General features: G+C 43.7%; 1 protein-coding gene across 2 annotated transcripts in view; it reads right to left on the bottom strand.

Annotated features, from left to right (window-relative positions):
- Window positions 1-21,248: 21,248 nt before the first annotated feature.
- Window positions 21,249-22,393, bottom strand: part of TARS1 (threonyl-tRNA synthetase 1) — a 37,087-nt gene continuing 35,942 nt past the window's right edge. For both annotated transcript variants that reach the window (XM_054178079.1, XM_009902857.2), the window contains exon 19: window positions 21,249-22,222. In XM_054178079.1, coding sequence (XP_054034054.1) covers window positions 22,074-22,222 — 149 coding nt within the window. In that variant the 3' untranslated portion in view covers window positions 21,249-22,073. The remainder of the gene's footprint in view (window positions 22,223-22,393) is intronic.

Below are 22,393 nucleotides of genomic sequence, written 5' to 3'. Positions count from 1 at the left end.
AGAGTTATTAGTCCTAATTTACTGCTTCAGGTTCTTCTCTGTAACAGTCCCAAAATCTGTTACAAAATTTGCAATGTACCAGCAGCTAGTACCTTCCAGGCACATATAGAGGCTAGGAACAAGCTTGCAAGAATTGTTTGTAAGTTTTTTGGTTAATGTTTTGCTCATTCCTTCTTCATCTCTTTTCCAAAATCCCCTTGAAACAACAGCGCCACTTACGCAAGAGTGCTGAGTGCAGGGGGCCCGCAGGGCAGCAGACGCAGACCTGCACTGTGGGCCAGATCCCTCTGTGTTCACTCACTTTTCTGTTTTTAGGAATCAAGATGAAGTGACAGTGTTTCTCTTCATAAATTTAGAGGCAGAGTTTTGTAATAATTGATTACAGTATGCAGGCCACATTGAAACATTGTGTTTTTGAAAAGAAAAGATGTTCATTCACTGCTTAACATCTAAAGGATGCTTCAGCAACAGCCATTCCTGGCCAGTTTTCTTCTGCTGCAAGTATCTTTTTAAGCTGCATTTCTTGGGGCCATGAAAGTGAAGCTGTTTGCATAATGTATAGCAGTATCCCAACGATGATAGAACTGTCATTTAATCCAATATCTACTAGCAAAAATACTCTATCACCTCACTCACAGCAAACTTTTCCCCCAGACCAAATCTTTGATAATAGTGAGAGTGAAGGCACCTGGGAGAGGAGTGCCAGACCCAGAGTATCTGCATAGCTCTGGGCCTCAGACATTAGAGGAGCACTAGTCAGATAGTGTATCTGTTAGCTGTTGAAGGAAATGGCAGAACAAACTTCAGGGAGACCAGACTGGACTTTAAGGCAAAGCTGGGTGTTTTCAGAATAGCTGGACAAAGCTTGGCATTTAGATTCCATTGAAATTCAGTACAACTTGAACATCTTGGTTCTTTATGCTCTTTTAAAATCTCAGATTCACTTCCTAGCTATCTGAGAACTTGAGATTGTAATGCGGGGGAATGTCACATTTTATAGAGTGCAGAGTGAGACACAAAGCAATGAATCCAAGTGTCACTGTAGTTACAGAGCTATTACTAGCAGTAGTCCTATTTCTAGACAGACCTTTATGGAAGCTAATAGAAATATTTGGGTCTGGCTATAATGTGTTAACCTAATTGCCCTTTTTCACAGGTTTGTAACCTTTGGTTAAAGTCTTGTGGCTCACTTCTTCACTTGAAGTTTCTGGGAGTTCAGGATATGCATCACAGTAAGATTAGGTTTATTAACCTCTGTGATGGCACTATAGCCTCAGTTACAGGTGCTGATAAAAACTTAAAATCCACTGTTAAAAATATGGTGCTAGTATAACATGTGGGGGATGGCTTAAAATGGTGCACGTGCATGCATGTGTATATATAGCATGCATGCACATACACTTAAAATAATACATGTCCATGGTGTTGCTGGCCAATGCCAGACATAATTATTTTAAAGTTTCATAGTGTGCTTATGTCCTTCTAAGGTCCTGAATGGTTACTGATCCTTGAGCAATAAAAATCTAGGCAGTTAAATAGTGTGAAGGCGTGGAGGTTTCCCATGGGATTCAGGAAGCATTTGGGTATGGCTTGGCCTTGGGCTGTATTGTGTAGAGCAGAGCCTGTACTGCTACATCCAAGGCAGTCCTCTGGTAGCCAAATAGCCTTGACTGGTGGACAGTAACAATGCTGCTGATGTTCCCAGAAGCATCTTCTAGGGTTTGGGCAGGACACATTTAGACTAATTTCAGAGTCTGACTCTTCTGTGCTCAGAGGCTTCTGCAATATTTTCTCCTCACAGGCCAGGAGAAATGGGCCATCAAGTGTGGGGGCTATGAGAACAGAGCTGACTGAGTAGGTATAGTGGAGGTGGAAGGAAAAGTGCTTGGGAGGATTGTCCTTTCCAGTGCTTCCTACAGCTGGTGCGGAGTAGAACAATTTCTGACTTCATTGTATTTTTCAGGGAGCTGTAATTTCATTTTAAATGGGTATAAGAGAATAAATTATATTACAGACATTAATCAAAATCATTTTTTCTATCCAGGGAAGCACAATCATCACTGTTGCTCAGATTAAACCTATAAGGAAAAACTGTGACAGCAACATGAACTGTTTTAATAGAGCAGTGCCACTGCTGTATTTTACCTAGGTCCATGCATCACGCTCATCAACCTACTGTCTCCTCTAACAATCTGTGCAGTCATCTCTCCCATCTATTTAGCAAGATTTCCTTCTTACTACATAACTGTTTTTAAGTAGAGGTGGATTTCGTGTCCTAACTCAGATGGTCACTGTTCTCAAAATGGAATAGGCTATTAAGTGCAGAGGTGTAATACCATTTTATTATCATATTGGCCTGAGACACATCAGCTTCAATAGGTTGCTCAGGAAAAAAAAAATTGTATTGTTTTTTAACATTGCAATGTTTAAAAAGCAAACTATAATGACTGACTTGTTTCAAGCTTCAATAAATGGCATTGTGTATGTCTGGTGTCTCTGGTGTTTCATGTTTCCAGTGCAAGATGGAATTCCAAGGAAGAAAAAAGCTCAGAAAGTATCTTTTATATTTCAGAGGAATGCTTGTCATTGTGTGTGATATCCAACATAAAATAGGTCATTAAAAAGGGTCAGGGCAAAAGACAAATAAAGCATAGTGCTAAATAAAAATATACACTAATGGGCTTAGTTCCAGTCCACACAGATGTACCATAGCTTCTTGGCAGCAGATGTGTGCACGTCCGTTGTGTCCGTTGGGGGATGTGTTTGTTGCCCTGGAGAGTTGTATAGCATGTGATCATTCCTGAGGGTTCATCTTCTATACAGTGTAACGATACTACTGTATACCAGCCTGATACTACAGGGTGTCCTACTTCGTGGGTGAGGGAAAGTCTGTGGATGTTGTGTGCCTGGACTTCAGTAAAGCCCTTGACACTGTCTCCCACAGCATCCTCCTGGAGAAAATGGCCTCAAACTGTCAGGTGCCATCTTGCAACTCTCTTCCAGGAATGTTGGGTGTCTTCCTTCCGTAAGCCTTTCTAAGACTGCTAGCTGCAAAGATGAGTATGGTTTGAGGCACCTAGTGCCAGCTGCCCTGTTGTGAACCAGCTCTGGGTCAGCCAAAGGCCACATGAGTGTCCTCACCATCCACCTGCTGGAGCTTGTCCAGAGAAAGGCAGTGCAGCAGGTGAAGAGTCTGGAGAACAAGCCTTATGAGAAGCAGCTGTGGATTTGGGGATTGTTTGGTCCAGAAAGGAGGAGGCTGAGGAGAGATCTCATCTCACTGCAACTACCTGAAAGGAGGTTGAAGTGAAGTGGATGTTTGTCTCTTCTCCCAAGAGGAAAAGGTCTCAAATTGCATCAAGGGAGGTTTAGATTGGGTATTGGGGAAAATTTCTTTACTGAAAAGAACAGTCATGCATTGGAACAATCTCCCAAGGGAGGTGGTGAAGTCACCATCCCTGGGGGCGTTCAAAAAAGATGTAGACTTGGCACTTCATGACACAGTTTAATGGCCATGGTGGTGTTTTGTTGACAGTTGGACTCTTAAAGGTCCAGTTGGGAATGGGTTGACCTCAGGAATCCAACAAAGGGCGAAAGACACCTTTCCCATTCACAGTGTGAATGCAAGTCAAGTGGATTGAAGCGTAGCCTGAGTGGGTTTTGAAAAGGCGAAGGAGAAGTAGATCAAAAGCTCCAACATCCTTGCATGAGTTTTACACCAGTACAGCAGGATCCCCATATAAACCAGTGTACTTATGTCAATCAGACCAAGGAGAGTAGAATCCATCAGGAAGCTTCAGCCCAAAATCAAATTAACTGAATGTGTAACTACAACAATTACCAAGTGCCATTTCTATTCCCATGAATTTCATCAGAGTCTGGATGCTGCAACATCCTCTCTGCCTCCTTGTCTAAACACACACTTGAAGACAGGTATGAATAGAAATTAAGTGACAGCAGAGGAATAGGGATCTCTCCACTCCCAGGTCACATACGAGTATTTGCTAACAAGGAAGATGTTTGCTGTAAGCAAACTGCTTCATCAGAAACCTGAGGATACACATGGCCTCCCTGCAGCTCAGAGACAGTAACTTTAATTTTACATGGCTGGGAAGCCAAGACCATCTAGGCTCAACTTCTTGTCAGGTGGGCAGGAGGAATAAAGTCACTTACTTTTAATCTGTGTTTATGGCTGCTGAGTGAAGGGTCTGGCACAGCCTGCTTTTATCTGGTGGCAGAATCTCACTGGTCTTTCACTGTGCTAGTTATTCCACGCTTGGTTTGACTACCAGTGCCAGGGTTGTGTTCCATGAAGGCTTAGGACTAGGGCCAGGGACATAGAAAAGAATTTACTGTTTTGCTCTGAAGAACAGTACCTTTCATAGCTCTCAGATAGTAGGCGTTGCAGCAAAGGACAGTAATTGTATAAGCCAGCAGTGTTTGTTGTGAGTCTGATTCAGGCTCCCATATATTGTAACATGACAATACATTTTCACTCTCAGCACCAAAGAGCCAAATAATGTACTTCCAAGCCAACGTAGTGCATAAGAGGTTATTCAATCTCAAGCTTCATTAGTTCAGCTATTGTATGAAACAGATGCAGTGAAATAGAGAGAAAAGAGTCTCTCCATGCTTGCCATCTGTGTAAATAAGAATGTGGGAAGGTTGAAAACTCACTCCACTCCTGTTCACAGAAAGTCCTCATGGGTTTGTACTAAAGCATTCCCTCCTAGTTCATTATGCAGCTTCTCTCACACTGGAGCTTTCCATATGACAATTTCCCATTAATGCCTTGTTTGACAACACTCCAGTATGCTAGTGTTCCCAGTGGGAATTTCACTGGACACCAGCACTACAGTAAACACCTCAGTGCCCTTTGCCCAGGTAGTGTTGCAAGCAGGGCCACAGACACAACATTATGAGAGAGCAGTGCTGGGCACAGTTCACATTCTCAAGATTACAGTTGCAGTAAAGCTGTGCACTGCCGTGAGATACCCAGCTGCACAGTGACCTTCACCTGCCTGGGACTCCCATGCTTATTTGCAAGGAAGTAGCTTGACTCCACATGCAGCTTTTTCTTGTTTCAAGCTTTCCTCGGTCTCCCACAGCTGCTCTAGGCAGCCTGTTCCAGTGCTCCATCACCATCACGGTAAACAGGTTTTTCCTTATGTTGAGGTGGAACTTCTTATTTGTGTCCATTGCCTCTTGTCCTTTCAGAGTACCAGTGAAAAATTTGGAAGCATCCTCTTGACCCCAACCTTTTAGATAGTTAAAAGCATTGATAAGATCCCCTCTCACTCTTTTCCAGGCTAAACAGACACAAGTGCCTCAGCATCTTCTCAAAACAGAGACGTTCTCAGTACAGAGACCATCTCAGTAGCCATCTGCTGGACTCTATCCTGTGATTGTGTATGGACGACGGAGACTGGAATCAATACAGCTGATCAATATGATCTAGTATTGTTCCTTTATTGCTTCAGTGTTGTTTGATTATAATGCAAGCATAGTACAGAGCAGGCAGTAGAGCTGACAGGCTAGTAAGAAGTGCGTAGAAGTGCGTATTAAGAAAGCCTTTACAACTTACATAAACTCGGAGCGCATTGCTGGCATGGCTTCATTGGTCCCTCACAAGTGACCACACACTATACTACTATTGATTATTGGTTAAACTAGTACTAATACACAAGGTTGTTGATGCATGTGTGCGTCCTGTTATTCAGAGATAACTCTCTGTGTTCATAGCTACCGGTGTCCTGCTTTGGCTACACGGTGCAGGCACAGCACTACTCTGCTATACTGCTAGCCACTTTCGCACCCATGCTGGACACAGCCTACCACCATGTCACGCTCTAGGCCTACACTGCCAGATTGCTCACACTGCTTATTGCAACCATTACCACAATTGCATGCTTCTCTCGAGCTGTGGACCCCAGAACTTGACATAATACTCTATATGAGGCTCCCCTAGGGCAGAGTAGAGGGTGAGAGGGGCATCCCTTGATCTGCTTTGTCACACTTTCTTTGTGCAGACTAGGTACCAAGGGCCTTCTTGGCCACAAGTGTATGCTGTTGGCTCATAGTTGTCCACCAGGACTCCTGTTAAGGAATATTGTTTTAATTTATAAATGACATGGCAAATATTAATAAAAATATTAATATTACTTTATTAATATTAAAAAGTGCCAAAACCACATTAGATAGGTTCAGTGTATGGTTAGAATACATATTTACAATGGGAATGTACAGTATTTAGGTAACTATAACAATTTAAACAATTTTATGCAAACCAGTAGGAACATCAGAAAGGGAATCCCTGGGAGCGAAATGGCGCTTGACCACATGGGGGGAGACTCGACAAGAACCATTATGCCAAAGAGACAATGCATTAATTAGTCACAGCTGATTCCACCCAGGTGGGGAGTGCTGCTGCTGTGTATTGTCTGTTGAGGCTTTGGGGCATTCTCATGTGCCAGGCAGGGCTGGTTGCCAGCCAGAAGGCCATGTGGTCCTGGGGATGATCTGGCTTCAGCAGATGGCAGGCTGTACAATGCTTTCTTCACGACAAGCACTTGCTTTGTCCTGGGTAAACTGCAGCACAGTAGAATTCTAGTTCAAGAGGAGGCAGGCTTGGCTCCAGCTCCTAAGCTCATGGCTTCTCTAGCTGGCAGTGTAGGCTCATGCCTTTATCTCAGGTTCTGGACCAGGCACTTGAGGTGATGCAACTCAAGGCAACTTCAAGTGAGACAAGTCCAAGCAGGTTCAAGCAAGGCAAGGTGACTGGAAATTGGCCTGTGTATATATCCTGCCCAAGATTCAATTGGGCCAACAGGGCAACTGAAGCCAGCACATAGTTACTCAACAAAAAGAACAGAATAGAATGGAATGGAATGGAATGGAATGGAATGGAATGGAATAGAATAGAATAGAATAGAATAGAATAGAATAGAATAGAATAGAATAGAATAGAATAGAATAGAATAGAATAGAATAGAATAGCACAGTATCACTAAGGTTGGAAGAGACCTCAAAGATCATCAAGTCCAACCTGTCACCACAGACCTCATGACTAGACCATGGCACCAAGTGCCACATCCAATCCCCTCTTGAACACCTCCAGGGATGGTGACTCCACCACTTCCCTGGGCAGCCCATTGCAGTGGCGAATGTCTCTCTCAGTGAAGAACTTTCTCCTCACCTCAAGCCAAGTGGTGCCATGGTTTATTTGATTAGATGGTGTAGGGTGATGGGTTGGACTTGATGATGTCGCAGGTCTTTTCCAACCTAATTCTGTATTTTGTGTTTTGGAGTGCAAAATCCACTATAGATTACAGCTACATGGGCAACAGGTTTCTTTCTCCTCTTTCATCATCTTTATTTATTGGCTTCCTTTCCATTTTATGAAAAACTGTAAATATTTAACCCTAGTTTAAAAAATCAAGGTTACTAGTAAGGCCCATTCCGTCCTTAACAGTACTCATTCTGATGAAAGAAAAAACATGGGTTTAATTAGAGCTATGTGGAGATTGTGTCCCAGTGAAATCAAGATACCTTGTTTGCTCCTGAGTTGGGATGCTAGGATGATTGAAACTGCTGATTAACCTGATTAATAGTTGATTGCTTCAGTTTTTTAAACTTTTTGCCTTTTGCTAGCTCAAATTTTTGTTACTTCTGCTTCTGACCTCAGGACTCTTTCTTTCAGTGCCTGGAGTAGAATTTCCTTAAGAAATCTATTTTACAAAGAGGTACTTTCAAACTTTGATCAAATCACCTCTCTGTCTTCCCTTAAACTCTGAGTTTATTCAGTTATTCCAAGATGCATTTCATGGACTTCAATTTCTTTCTGTTCTGTTTTTGAACCCTTAAAATTTTAACCTTGAAGTGTAAGCATGCAAACTTGCTACAGTATTGTAAATCTGGCCTTGTCACTGCAAGCAGCATTGATAGTCTGTTACTTTCACAGGGTCAAATTTAACTTATTACAGCTCTAGCATTAGGTTAGAGACACAAACTCAGCTGGTAATTTGCCATTACTCTACTGCTATTTTACAGTGTCATGAACTTCAATATGCATCCCCACCTTACATTACATGACCTGTAGACTTTCTTTTCCTGTGTGAAAGCAGATCTTTAAATTCCACTGACTTGAGCAGGTAACTCAGTTAACCCTGTGTAAACTATCATCTCCCTCACTTACTGTCTTGACTTTGGGGTTTTTTTATCTGCAGATATTCTCAGCACTGATTTTCAGTTTTTCAGCTCAGCAATAAATGTATTTAATGGCAGGAATATTTCTCAACAGGAATGAAATTGTTTGGTTGATGTTACACTTGTATATTAGTTTTATGATGGCTCCTGAATGTGCTTGTATTTAACACAGTGGTAGTTTATACAATCAAAATATTGTATGGGGCAAACCAGACTTTTTCATAGATATCCTTTGTCCAGCCTAGCCTATCTCATTGTCTGTGTGTGATGGGTTAGCGCCTTTTCCTGAAAACAAAGCTGGGTGGAGGGCTTGCGGGTACTTTACCCTCCCCTGCAGGGCGTTTTCCCCTAGGAAGCTGAGTCTGTTCCACTCCCCCCTCCCTGCCCAGCTAGGGTATAAAAAGCAGGACATCATAGCTGTTGGGTCTCTTTTTGGCTCCTGCCTCTGCTGGATGAGAGCTGCTTCATTTGCCCTCCTGCTCCTCAGCCACGTGGCCGGACCTGATCCTTCTCCCTGCTGCCTCCACACCTCCTCAGAGAAGGACTGGTTTTGTATTATTCTTTCTTGTCCCCTTTCCCATCCATCCTTGTTCCTTGCCCCTTGTGAACCTTTCCTGTTATTGTTATATATATATATATATATATATATATATATAGTTTGAAGAAAATTCTTCACCTCTCTACTTCCAAGCCGACTCCAGATTATTGTTTAGTGGATTTGCTCCTTACCCTTTTCTTTCCCCCTCTCTGTTTTGGGGGGAGAAGGGGAAGTGGGGGAGAGATTCTCAGCCTTTCCCCTATCTGGGCTTTTAACTCCCAGCTAAGGCTCAAACCACCACACTGTGGGAGGGAAGCAATGTTAGGGTTGTGACTTTTACTACATTGGTTATTTCCAGACAAACCTAGTAAAGGCTACAACCCTAACCTTTGCTCTATTAAAGCTTTAACCTTACAGTATAGCTGTTTAAACTTTGGCTATGAAAACACCTGAACATTATAGAGTGAGGATGGTAATGATGTGTCCCCACAGGTTACACACCTTATTTCTGAAAACCACGAGGCTGAGGAAAGTGGAAGGGGGATTGTGCCCAAACATCTTGGGACAAGTTTTACAGTATTTGGGGCACAATTCTGGGCATGTGGTGCCTTCACCACAGTTTGCAATTTTCATAAGAGAAGGAATTTCATTATCTTAGGATTAGAATTCCCACTTCGTGCTTCTGCCACGATTGAGGGAGCTGGGGTTGCTTAGTCTGGAGAAGAGGAGACTCAGGGGTGACCTTATTGCTCTCTACAACTACCTGAAGGGGGGTTGTAGACAGGCAGAGGTTGGTCTCTTCTCCCAGGCAACCAGTACCAGAACAAGAGGACACAGTCTCAGGCTGCGTCAGGGGAGATTTAGGCTGGAGGTTAGGAGGAAGTTTTACACAGAGAGAGTGATTGCCCACTGGAATGGGCTGCCTGAGGAGGTGGTGGGGTCGCCGACGCTGGGGGTGTTCAGGGCGAGGCTTGACAGGATGCTTGGTTGTATGGTTTAGTTGATTAGGTGGTGTCGGATGATAGGTTGGACATGATGATCTCGAAGGTCTCTTCCAACCTGGTTAATTCTATTCTAATTCTATTCTATTCACTGCATATGTTTGTGAGCAAGGAAAAATTTTCTTCTGATTTGACAATTTTGGGAATGCTTATCTTCAGCTATCTTCCAACATGGTTTATTCTATGTATTCTATCCTATCTATGTATCTGAGCTTACCTTCTGCTTAGCTGTTTTATGATTGAAAATGCCACCTTCTGGATGAAATAAATGTGAGGTGTTATTTCAAATGTCAGTGGTGTCTCTTATACAATAACAGCTGGACTCAGAATCTCTAGACCTTCAGAACTGGAGTTTTTTAATGGATACAAAGAGACATCACTGAAGATACTTTGTTCAACTGCAGGAAGCTCAGAATTCATTTTAAAAAATGAATGCCATGTATTAGAATAAATGATATTTTATTAGACAAAGTAATCTTTTTGAGGAGGGGGGAAGGGGGGGGGAGGGAAATATTGCTGTAGCTAACAGCTTCCTTTCAAAGTCAAGTCATGACAAAGTTGCAGCTCTTGGTGGATAGCTGACAAGCAATCAAAACCTTGGCCTCTGTCTCTTTGTTTAACCCTCTGTGCTGCCCTAGCAACTACTCAGAAATAACATTTAACAGGTTTTTGAAATGATGGTGTTAACTCTAATGTACTAATTTCCTTTCTGTGCCTACATTTCCGCCCACCCCACCCCCCCCCCCCCCAAAGATCGGAGGAATACTGCATGGTAACTGATTAGTTCTGCTGTCATTCATTATTGTTCTTCACTGTTAAATAGCCTTTATATCCTATATAGTACTGGATGTTATTTATTATCATATGTGTCTTTAAATCATGATTCTGGTGAAACTGCTGTCTCTCAGATCTAAAGAGAGTCTGACAATGATGTCTTGAATGTAATTTCTACCTCAAATACCAAGTCATGCAACTTGGCAGAGGCAGCTGAGTAAAACTGAAAAGCAATGCATAAAATTTGGATTAGCAGAGTGTAGCCTTTCCCCATTATTAAGATGAGAAACAAACCCATAATTGCTTCACAACTTATTTTTTCTTGAAATTTGATCCACGTTCACAAGAGAAAACTTTGCAAGGTGTTCATTTCAACAGGTGTTGAGATAAACATTCCTTGGATGAGATTTGCATGACTAAGTTCCCAGCTCAAAAGCTGTTCTGATAACAGTGCAAGGGCTTTTTCTGACAAACATCAGTGCATGCATCCTTTTACCCTCCTTAGTCTCCAGCTTGACTCTTCTAGCCACCTGCTGCTGATTCTATTTCCATCCTATCTGAAGCAATGTGTGTGATTTCTCTGTAAGATACTTCCTTCATTATCTTTGTAGCCCTTTATGGAATTCTCTCCAGTGTGTCAGTCCATGTTTCTTCAACTGGACTCAGCACCCCACATGTGTCTCTGTTACAGGGTACTCCAAACCCCCCTTCCCTTACTTCCATCAGCAGAGATTTGAATGGGGAAAGACAGAGGCATGAGATTGCCTTCCAAGGCACAAAATTGCCTTCCCCTTGGGACAGGTAAAAGATGCCCATTCTTCCTGCTGGGGTGGAGGTCCCTCACAGGTATTTACCTGTGGAGGAAGTCTGCTGGGATTGGGAACTATGGGAACTATGCCCAGTGTGCATTGGCCCTGGACACATTGTCTATCACAGTATCACAGTAACTAAGGTTGGAAGAGACCCCAAGGATCATCAAGTCCAACCTGTTCCAACAGACCTCACAACTAGACCATGGCACCAAGTGCCACGTCCAATCTCCCCTTGAACACCTCCAGGGACGGCAACTCCACCACCTCCCTGGGCAGCCCATTCCAATGACGAACCTTTCAGGTAGTTGTAGAGGGCAGTGAGGTCACCTCTGATCCTTCTCTTCTCCAGGCTAAACAATCCCAGCTCCCTCAGCCTCTCCTCACAGGGCTTGTGCTCAAGGCCTCTCCCCAGCCTTGTTGCCCTTCTCTGGACACGTTCAAGTGTCTCGATGCCCTTCCTAAACTGAGGGGCCCAGAACTGGACACAGTACTCAAGGTGTGGCCTAACCAATGCAGAGTACAGGGGCACAATGACCTCCCTGCTCCTGCTGGCCACACTATTCCTAATACAGGCCAGGATGCCATTGGCCCTCTTGGCCACCTGGGCACACTGCTGGCTCATGTTTAGGCGGGTGTCAATCAGCACCCCCAGGTCCCTCTGTGTTTGGCAGCTCTCCAGCCACTCTGACCCCAGCCTGTAGCTCTGCATGGGGTTGCCATGGCCAAAGTGCAGCACCCGGCACTTGGACTTATTAAATGCCATCCCATTGGACTCTGCTCATCTGTCCAGTCGGTCAAGGTCCCTCTGCAGAGCCTTTCCACCCTCTAACTGACTAACATCTGTTCCCAACTTGGTGTCATCTGCAAACTTGCTGATGACTGACTCAACCCCCTCATCCATATCATCAATGAAGATGTTAAAGAGGATGGGGCCCAGCACTGATCCCTGGTCTAGGAAAGCCTTAAATAGAGTGACCAGAAAGTGGTCTGGGCTCGCTCCCATTTTCTGCTCGCTCTCATTTCTCTGCTCTCATTTTGGCTCATCTTGGATTCTCTCTGCATTTGTGGCAAAATTGGAAAAACCAGCACTTGGACCTGGCTTCTCCCTAGACCTGCCTGCCTTGGGATCCTGCTCCCTGCCTGCCTCTGGAGTGACCCTGCCTGCTGTGAAACTGCGTCTTTCCTTGCACTCTTCAGACAGTGCTACTGCACGAGTTTTGCCTCGTGGTAGCCATGTCTATGTACACTCTGATTCTAGCAGGTCCCTTTTGCTCAGGCTTGTGCCATGTTATCCACAAATCAGTTTATAAACCCTGCACTTCTGGAGCCTGTTACTGAAGAGAGGCCTGGGGACCATCTCCAAATTCCTGCTCCATCCTGGTGAGTACAACCAGCATTCTCATTGGTTTTCTCTAAGGTCCTGGCTTGCCTCTGATTTTGTAAGTGGGGTGAAGCTATTTTGTGGCATAGCCTTTTCCATTTTCTGAATTCTCTAAATTGTATTCAAGTTGCCCTGGTAGAGCATCCTGGTAGAAATCATGACCAAATAGAACCTGTAAATAATTTAACAAGTTTTGTACACAGTTTTGGGAGGGGGTTTTCAGGAAAAATAAAGATAACTATATTTTTATAATTCCCACTTTGTTAATTTAATCCATATCAGAACAGTCTCTCACCAGACTGCAGAGGGAAAGTATAACCTCCCTTGCTCTGCCTAATGCAGCTGAAGATGCTTTTGGTCTTTGTTACAAGCACACATTGCTGCCTCACGCTCACCTTCTCTGCCAGGATCCCTGGACTGCTTCTCAGTCAGTCAGCTCCCAGGCTGTACTGGTGCTGGGGGTTATCTGCCCCCAGGTGCAGGACTTTGCAGTTGGTTGAAATGCCTGGGGTTCTTGTCAGATTCTCAGGTATTCCTCCTGAGAGGACCCTCTGAATGGTGGCACAACACTTTGGTATATCAGCCACTCCTCCCAGTGCAAAGCTCCTGCAACCCAAAGCAAAAAGGCTGTCAAAAGCAAGTGGAGACTAGGAACATGTTCATCAAGCTCAGCCTGGTTACAGAGTGTAGGTAACCTAAATCACATCTTGCCTGTGTTGGAGAAATTCAGTCCTCATTCTTCTCACCCTGCATTTATGAAAGGATAACTGAGAGCCAAGTGTTTTTTGCAGCTGAGATGGAGAAAAGAAAACAGCCTATCTTGCACTGAGTTGTATCTGAGGATGAAAACCATTAGGCTGCAGTTCTTTTATGAGACTGGGTTTTATGGAAGCCTTGCTTGGGTTGTGATGCTACCCTTCCTGCCCAGCACCTACCCTCCATCAACTCTTCCCATTCCTTCAGAAACAACGGTTCTTGTCAAGCATGAATGCTTCTTTTTATGAATCTGCAGAATTGCAACAATAATAAAGATCTTTGGAGAAAAAAAAAATATCTCTAATTCCACCAGGAAGACTGAAAATTATGCTTTTCAAGTGAAAAATAGAGATCTTTCTGCAGACCTCTGTAAGCAACATCTTCATTGCTCCCATGGAATAGAACAAAAAGGAGAAAAAGAACCACTAATAAATTAGTGAGGAGAGGGATCAAGGTTTTGTGAGTGATGCCAAAGTTGATGTCTCAACACTGCGCAGGGTTCTACAGTAATAACCCCAAACTGGGCTGCAAAGGCCCCATACACATTTATCTCCCTCTAGAATTAGGAGTGATAATGATGTGTAATGAAACCTGCCTGGTCAGTGGGGTACTGAGTCCAAGGGCACTGATGATGAATGTGGGTCAAAGTAATTAGTGAATTATGTTACTTGGACTGCTTTTTATTCCAATAGTTGGTTGTTCTTCTTGTGTCCAACCAAGAATCTCCCCAGGAGTAACTTGTACACATCAGCCCTCCTCTTTTCCAGGTGATTCCTTGTAAAAAGAGAGTATCCATCATCTTTGTAGCCACCCTTAACTACTGGAACATGGTGATAAGATGTCTCCTATGCCTTTTCTCAAGGCTGAACAAACCCAGTTCTCCCAGCCTTTCCTCATATGGCAGCTTCCCAGTTCTCTAATTATCTTTATGGCCCTAGCCTGTCAATGTCTTTGTTTTACAGGGGGGGATCAATACTGGACACAGAATTCCAGATGTGGCCTGACAAGCACTGGCATAGAGTTGGGTAATAACTTCTTTAGCTTAGTGATGCCCTTGTTGATGGAGTCCAGCATCCTGTTGGCTTTCTTTGCCACAGCAGTTCACTTACATTGAAATTTGGTCCAACCAGATCCCTTTCCACAGACCTGCTATTCAGGCATGTAGATTCCAGCCTGTGCTGCACTCCTGGATTATGTTTTCCCAGTTTCAAGACCTTACACCTGTCCTTGTTGAACTTCAGTTGAGTTCTTCTTAGCCCACTCTTCCAGTCTATCCAGCTCTTTTGCAGGGTGGCTGTCCCTTTGAAGTGCCTGCTTCCCCACTGACTTTGGTGTCATTGGCAAACTTCCTCATGGTAAATCTGATGCCTGATTTTCACGTCTGCAGCTTTTGAAGCAGCACCCTTCTGGGCTTCTCTTGCCATCTGGGCAGCACAGTCTTTGCATGCAGAGTGGGTGACACAAATGGGGCTGTGTGGCCAATTCCTGATCAGCAAGTGTTGAGAAAAGGCAAAGGCTTGATCCTGCTGTCAGCAGGGGTTACACTACCCTTTTGCAGGGCCCCAGAGCTTTGCTGAATTGAGCCTCAAAAGGGTACTCTGAATATCTATAAATGCCGGTCAGCTGCTGGGCCAGACTAGCACTTCAAGGCTGGGGGGAAAAGGTGTTAAAGATTTGAGGTGAAAGTGACCCCACTGAGAACAGAGAGTTCCTGTCCCTGTCCTCAAACCAAACACAAGAGCACAGATGAGCTCCAGTGACTCTGAGTGGGGCCTTTCATGGCTGCAATTTAAGCCCCAGAGAAGCTCCATCCTTTTCATGTTTAAAGTCTGACCTCATCTTTTTTCTCTTTCTGTGGCTGACAGCATCATGCACTTACTGCTGTGATGTAAAAGACTGTCAAGGGTCAAGGAGTATAACTGCTAAAAATGTGTAGTGCAAGAAGCAGTAGTGACCTTGTGCCATGCCTGTGGCAGAGCACATAGACTGCACAGGTACACAAACACATTACCATGGATGCTGTTTTGTCTATCAAATGCATACTTATTAAAAATGCTAATTGGCAAAGCAAACAGAAGAGGCTGTGTGGTATGGGGAGCAAGAGCCCTGCTTTCCAAGCCTGAAGGTCCAATTCTTAAAGGGGCTTGCAGAGTAACACTGGGTAACAATCACACAGCACTCTGCACTCCTGGTGCCCCCTGTAATTAAATAGCCAGCTTCCCAGAATGGAGGCTCTGTAGCGCTTTGAACAACAAGGTTTTGATCTCATTTGAGGGCCCTTGCCCCTGCCTTAATACTATTAGATTAATCATATTATATGATTTATTGCCACATCACAAAGAAAGTTTATAAGAAGAATGACCATGTGACCTGAGGATGGGAAATTTAAACTTCTAGTCCAGATTTCTGTTTTACTTTTAAACCAAGCATTTATTCCTTAAAATGGCATAAACCCTGGCTCACACAGGTTAAGCTGTCAGTGAAGTAAGATTTGTGGAAATTCTCTTCAGACTGCCCCATTGGTGTTAGTTATTTTTTCTCTGACTGTAACACAGTTAAACTCACGTTACCATGTTCAAAAAGAGGATACATCACAAAAGCATCAATTATAGTTCATAAGCAAATGGTATTCTAGAGATTTGAAGCTGAGTACGTATGGAGCCTCACCTCCATCTCCTGGAAAAGTAATGGAACAAATTATCCTTGGTGCTGTCCTTAGGCATATCAAGGACAAGAGGGTCATTAGAAGCAGTCAACATGGTTTCACCAAGGGGAAGTCAGGTCTGACCAACCTGATAGCCTTTTGAGGACATAACCAGGTGGATAGATGATAATAGAGCAGTGCATGTGGTTTATCTTGATTTCAGTAAAGCATTTGACGCTGTCTCCCACAGCATCTTTGTAGCTAAACTTAGGAAATGTGGTCTGGATGATTGGGTAGCGAGGGTTTAGCCCCTGGAACCAGAAGACAGGGATGGGGAACAGAAAGCGGACCCCACAATCCAGGATGAAATTATCAGTGCCACTTAGGTGTTGTCCTGGTTTTGAGCCACAAGACACTGCAGACCAAGGGACAGAAAAGATATTTTGCTCCTTTTGGGGGAGTAAAAATAAAAATACTGCACACTGATTGGAAGTTTAAATGGAAATTCTGTTTACAAGTATATACACAAAAGGCATTCAGGTAGAATGAATACATTCACAATTAGGCTGAGTCTATCAGGCCAAAGCCCTCCACTAGGTTTATGTCTACCAGGCATCACCAGGCCATATGACACATCTTGTAATTCCCCTGCCAGCCAAAAGCCATCTCCCCCACACAAACCATGACATAAGGTGCAAGCTCTTCTTGAGGAGGAGATAAGAGAGGAAAAGAGAGGTATCAGCTAGACACTGCCTTAAATAGTATGATACTGGAAAGCAGAATAGAATAACATGGTACAATACCCTGGGGTGATCAGGTCCATCCCTTAGGATTCTCTGTCTTTTGGAGGACTTTGTCTTTGTGGTCTCCTTAAAGATATCTGAGCCTCAAAACCACTGCAGATATGCATGAATCTATGGGACTGGATGGGATTCACCCAAGGGTACTTAAGGGGAGGGCAGATGTGGTCATCAAGCATCACCATTATTTGTCAACAGCCCTGGCTAACCAGGGTGTTCCCAGTTGACTGGAGGCTGGCAAATGTGATGCCCATCTACAAGAAGGCCTGGAAAGATGATGCAGGGAACTACAGGCCTGTGGGTCTGACCTCAGTGCCAGGAAAGGTCGTGAAACAGTCATCCTGAGTGCCATCATGCAGCACATACAAGACAACCAGGTGACCAGGCCCAGTCAGAATGGGTTTATTAAAGGCAGGTTCTGTCTGACTGATCTGATGTCCTACACCAAGGTGACCTGCCTGGTGGGTGAAGGAAGGGCTGTGAACATTTTCTTTAGTAAAGACTTTAGTAAAGCCTTTGACACTGTCTTCCATAGACTTCTCCTCCAGAAACTCATGGCACAGGTGATACAGTTTTGATCAAATTGATAAGCTGGACATAAGATCAAATACGAATATGATTTATTAAATATAAACCCCATTTTTTCTGAGCCAATTTGGTCCAGGTTCATTTGCCTGGTCAATGATAGGCTGATTACACACAATAGGATGCTAATAAACATTGGGATAACAGTCTATAACGTGATTGAGAGATGGAGACAAAGCTTGATGCAAGCAAAGAGTCTACTTTATTGTACAAAGTCATTTCTTTATATAGGCTAACATAATCAAAAGCAACTTGTGATTGGTAATTAGATGTGTCCATGAGGCAGAGTCATGACTGGCTGCTGAGGAAATGCCAGGGAACACACATCCCTGAGCAAGACGTTAGACAGGTGTTAGACAAAAGGCAAACGATCAAGCGTCTCTTATCTAAGTTCAGAGAGAAGACAGAAGACTCGCTTGCAATGTTTACCAGCTCTTATTCTCAGGTCGTTGTGTGGCTTCCTGAGTCACAATGGCCGTTAGAATCAGCTAAATGCTTTTTTCTCTCTACATAGCTGCACCACACTAAAAGGCACCCAACAGTTCCCTTCTCACTACCTGAGGTTGTACCCAAAACTCCCAGGGCTCTTTCTTCCCTGGCCAGGTCTGAGACTCTCCCCCCAACCCCTTCTCCTCCTGTCATTAGGCCTAGGCAGGCCTAAGAGGCCCAAAGTACTCCCCCACCGCTACCTGATAGGGAGCATCTCCCACAGGAGCAGGGAGGGAAGAAAGAGGAAGAGAATGGCTTTGCGGATGGATTTATAGGGCACAGGATTTATGAGTAGGAATATGCTGTTTCCTGCGTCCACCTTACTGGGTTGGACACTCAGGACACCGGAGGTGTAACTTATGTGGCAGTAACAAGAGGCACCCAGCCTGAACTGCCACACACTGAAAGGATTATCAAACATAGGAATGACCTGCCCAGGGTGATGGCAGACTTGCTATTCTTAGGGGTGTTCAAGCTGCCTGTGACATAGTTCAGCGCTGACCCTTCAGTGCTGGGTCAAAGGTTGGACTGGATAGTCTTTGAAGTCTCTTCCAAACAGATAAATCCTGTGATTCTGTGCGCAGACTGATACCACAAGCTACAGCTTATTTCTTTCATTGACTTGAAAACCCCTCACAGAGAGTGACAGCTTGCAAAAGTGCTTTGTGATCCAGGGGAAGGATATCCTTTTGAGAGGGATACAGATGTCTTCTATATTGAAACTGTGTAGCCCAGCTGATTTACCTTTAATGTCTGAAAATGCTACAAAATGTCCTTAGCTGCCCCAGTTTGTCTGAGCATGTTTTGCAGTAATTCATCAGAAGCTGTTTCTGAATACCTCGCTCCAGAGGCTCTCCCACATGAAAAAGAAACCTGATACAGGTCCAAACAGCTCATTCTCTCTGAACATACTCAAGCTAGCAAGGCATGAGCCACAAGACTGGAGAAATATGCCTGCCCAAAGCAGGTGGAAAACATTGGTGTGTAGAAAGGATGAGTAGTTTTGGAAATTCTCTTTAAGCAGCAAGCTATCTTAGTTTTTAATAAGGACAACTTCGAATAACACTTCATTTTCATAGCATCAGTTTACCATTATCTGATTTGAAGGCCAATTGCCAGGTCTTTGCCAGAACTGACAGTGCAGTTAAGAAATAGTGGGGAAGCCAGTTGTAAAAATTATGGAGTGTGAGCTGAAGGTCTGAAATGAGTTTGCAAAGACCCCTTAATTTTAGGCTACTCTAATAAAAAAGCTAGACGGCCAAGTAGTTTTCTTTTAACCAGAGGGCTTGCTGTGCTGGCTTTTCTAGGGGAACAGGCAGGGACTGGGGTTGGATGCAAGGGGGAAAAAAAGGCAGTCAGGGCAAGATTTGATGTAGGGCAGGGCACCTACAGCAGTTAATTTATCTTACAGCTGTGGTCTCCCTGAAGGTGATGCTTCAAGATGAGTTGATGTAACAACATTGCTGAACATTAATACTAAAACTGCATCAGCTGGTCCCAGTGGTGTAATTAAGGAAGTGGCATAAGACCCAGTGGGAATTTCACCCCAGGATGAGTCCTGATGGAATTTCCTCAAGCCATCATAATGTCCAGATGGCTCTGGGCCAGATGAAATTATTTCAAGGGAGTTCGCAGAGCTGAGAGTTCCACAGAAAACTGAAGGCTGACACAGTGATTCCTGCTAGGTACAGAAATTTCTGCCAGAGTTTCCTTGTATGTATTTGGATGATTTATCAGGTTAGAGATCTTCCTTTCCTGTCATTCTGTGGGCCTCCTTCAGAGTCTTCTTTGAAATCTGCTTTAAGGTATAAATGAAACTTGCTGGGAAGTAAAGCAGAGCTGGAGCTGTACCTTATCAGCCTGCTCCACAGGAAAAGCCCAGGGCACAGAGAGGAATCTATGGTAAACAACTCTCTGGAAAGGACTTCTGATTGAACCAACAGAAAGGATGTGCTGCTCAGGGCAGGCTAGTTCTGCTTCTGAGCATGGAAGACTTGAAACAGCAGAGAGCATGAGTTTAGATGCCAATTCAGTGGAGCAATGCACTGATCAGAACTTGGATGCAACCTCAGTTCTGTTCCCACCCCACTTCAGGTACATATTTTATGGCATTGTACACTCAGGCGTCATTTCTGCTAGAGTGTTCATGCACACACACACATCATTACAGAGGTATCTGAAAGTCTGCTCTTAATAAATGAGCTTTCTGTACAATGATAACTTGTCCAAGACTGAATCCTACTGAGCTGCTGCCAGCATGATGTATGACCACGGTAAGTTAATTCCACTGTGCCTAGGGTTCCTGCAAAACAGAAAGACAGCGCTCTCAATGCATACAACAACCGAGGGGAGAGCTGGTTTGAGGTGATTCCTAGAGATAGTTAGTGGCTGCTTTTCCCTTGGGAGTCAGGATCTCCTCTGGTTTTGCTTCAACATTGGATGAAGTCCTCCTGTACCAGGGATAAATTATATCAAATTCTGCTGTTTTGCACAAGCAACAGTCACTTCCCAGCAGAGCAAAGCAGGTGTAAAATAGAGACACTATGAACCTACTTAACCCTTATTAAAAATATTTTATGAATGCAGCAAGACAGTGTAAAGTCATTCTCCCCATTTTTGTTTTCCTCCACAGCAGTTAGAATGAATGCTGTCTAAATGAACTGAAAGAGGAAGTAGATTTTGCTAAGTTGCTGGGGGTGTGGTCTGGTGAAACTAAATTCACAATGGGTTCAAGTGCTGCTGTTACCACCAGGCCTAAGAAAGATGGGAGAGAAAAAGATTGGATTAAATGCTTCTGCCCAGGTAATTATAAAATAAACAGTCAGAGCTGGAGGTTTTCAAAAGACAGAATGGTTCAAACCTGTCCTTGGATTTGCCTGATCTTTGCTAAGGTTGGAGCAACAGCTTTCTTTTCAAAGGAACGGTTATCAAGCACCTTTTGAAGCTGTTCAGGTCTGTTAACAAAACCAAACCACCACACACAAACCAAAAAGCACTCAAGCTATGATTTTATTTTTTGTCAGCAACAGACATTTGCCTCTTGTCAGCCAGATGTACAAAAAAAAAATAAAATTCATCCCAATTCAAAACCAACTGATGAGATTCCTCAACTGTGAGACAGAATGAGCTGCTAATCTGTGTGATGCCCTGACTAGAAGGCTGGGAAGGAAGTCTTCTGCTGGAGGGGGCTGTATCTATTAAACTGAAAAACAGCATTTGTCTGTAAAAAAATTCAGTATCCTTTTATGTTCACTGCATTGTTTCTGCTGTGATGTCTACACACTTACTGTAAGGGACTGTTCAGAACTGACAACAGAAACTCTATCCCCAAGAATTCTGGCTTTTTTAGCTGCTTCTTTGGCCCTGCTATACCCTACTTCTTCCAGACAGTCTTATCCCCTTTCTACAGCTACAGTGACTTTAGCAGTAGAGCCTGCCTTTGGAAAAGGGTACAGCTGGCTGTGCTTAGCTTGGTGCTCAGTGGCAGATGGCTTCACGTCAGAAGTGTCACACAGGGAATGCTGAGACACTCCCAGAGGCACCAACTACTGTGGAAGTGGAAGACCTCTGTTTATTTCCCCATTCATGGGACTGGGAACTGCTCACAGTCAACGTATTGAACTGGTATAGGAGCAGCAGACAGGACTGCATGGTATTCCTTTCCTCACTAAAGGAGAAAATACAAAAGCTGCTGCAGCACATGGTTTCTATGTGGTTTCTTAAGCTTGAGGTCTTTAGTTTAACTTCCTCGAAAACCACTTGTTATCCAAATATATTTACTTCTTAACAAAGCAGCTGGAATGCTAGGGGTATCCCGGATTAACATTTCCATTTTCCCTTGTGGTCACAGAAAGTCACTTCATCTTGCTTCATCTGTCAATGGTCAGAGGCCAGGGAATTTTACCGTAAATTTTGTAAAAAACTGATTTTTTTCAAAAACAATTTGTTTTGACTAAACAAAAATTTCTGCTAAAATGAGCATGAGGTCCAACCTATTTCAAATCTGGTTCAGCACAAAAATTCTGTAGTTAAATGAGTTAGAAAAAATACAACAATTTTTTTTTTAATGCCAGGCAGAGCAGATGGTGTTAAAATTCCTCTTCAGCTTGTCTGGAGCGAGAGTGTTTCAGTTCCAGCAGTCTCTCCACAGTGTCTGCAATTGTACGCTCACCATGCACCTTGTTGTCTCTGGTGCGGATGTTAACCGTTTCACTTGCCTTCTCCTTTTCACCAACAACTAGGAACAACCAAGATGCAAACGAATGAACTTAACATTCAGCAAGATCTTTTTCTCTCTTCAAAACTTAGGCATGCTAAACAAAGATTCTGAAAAGTTTACCAACATCAAACCTTTCTTCACCCTCCTCCCAGCTCTTCCCACTTAGATCTGTAGCAGCCCATAGCCTTA

Source organism: Dryobates pubescens, chromosome Z, assembly GCF_014839835.1.
Source record: "Dryobates pubescens isolate bDryPub1 chromosome Z, bDryPub1.pri, whole genome shotgun sequence".
Taxonomy (NCBI): Eukaryota; Metazoa; Chordata; class Aves; order Piciformes; family Picidae; genus Dryobates; species Dryobates pubescens.
The sequence above is the reverse complement of the archived record's forward strand: the minus strand, read 5'-3'. Positions and strand labels throughout refer to the sequence as shown.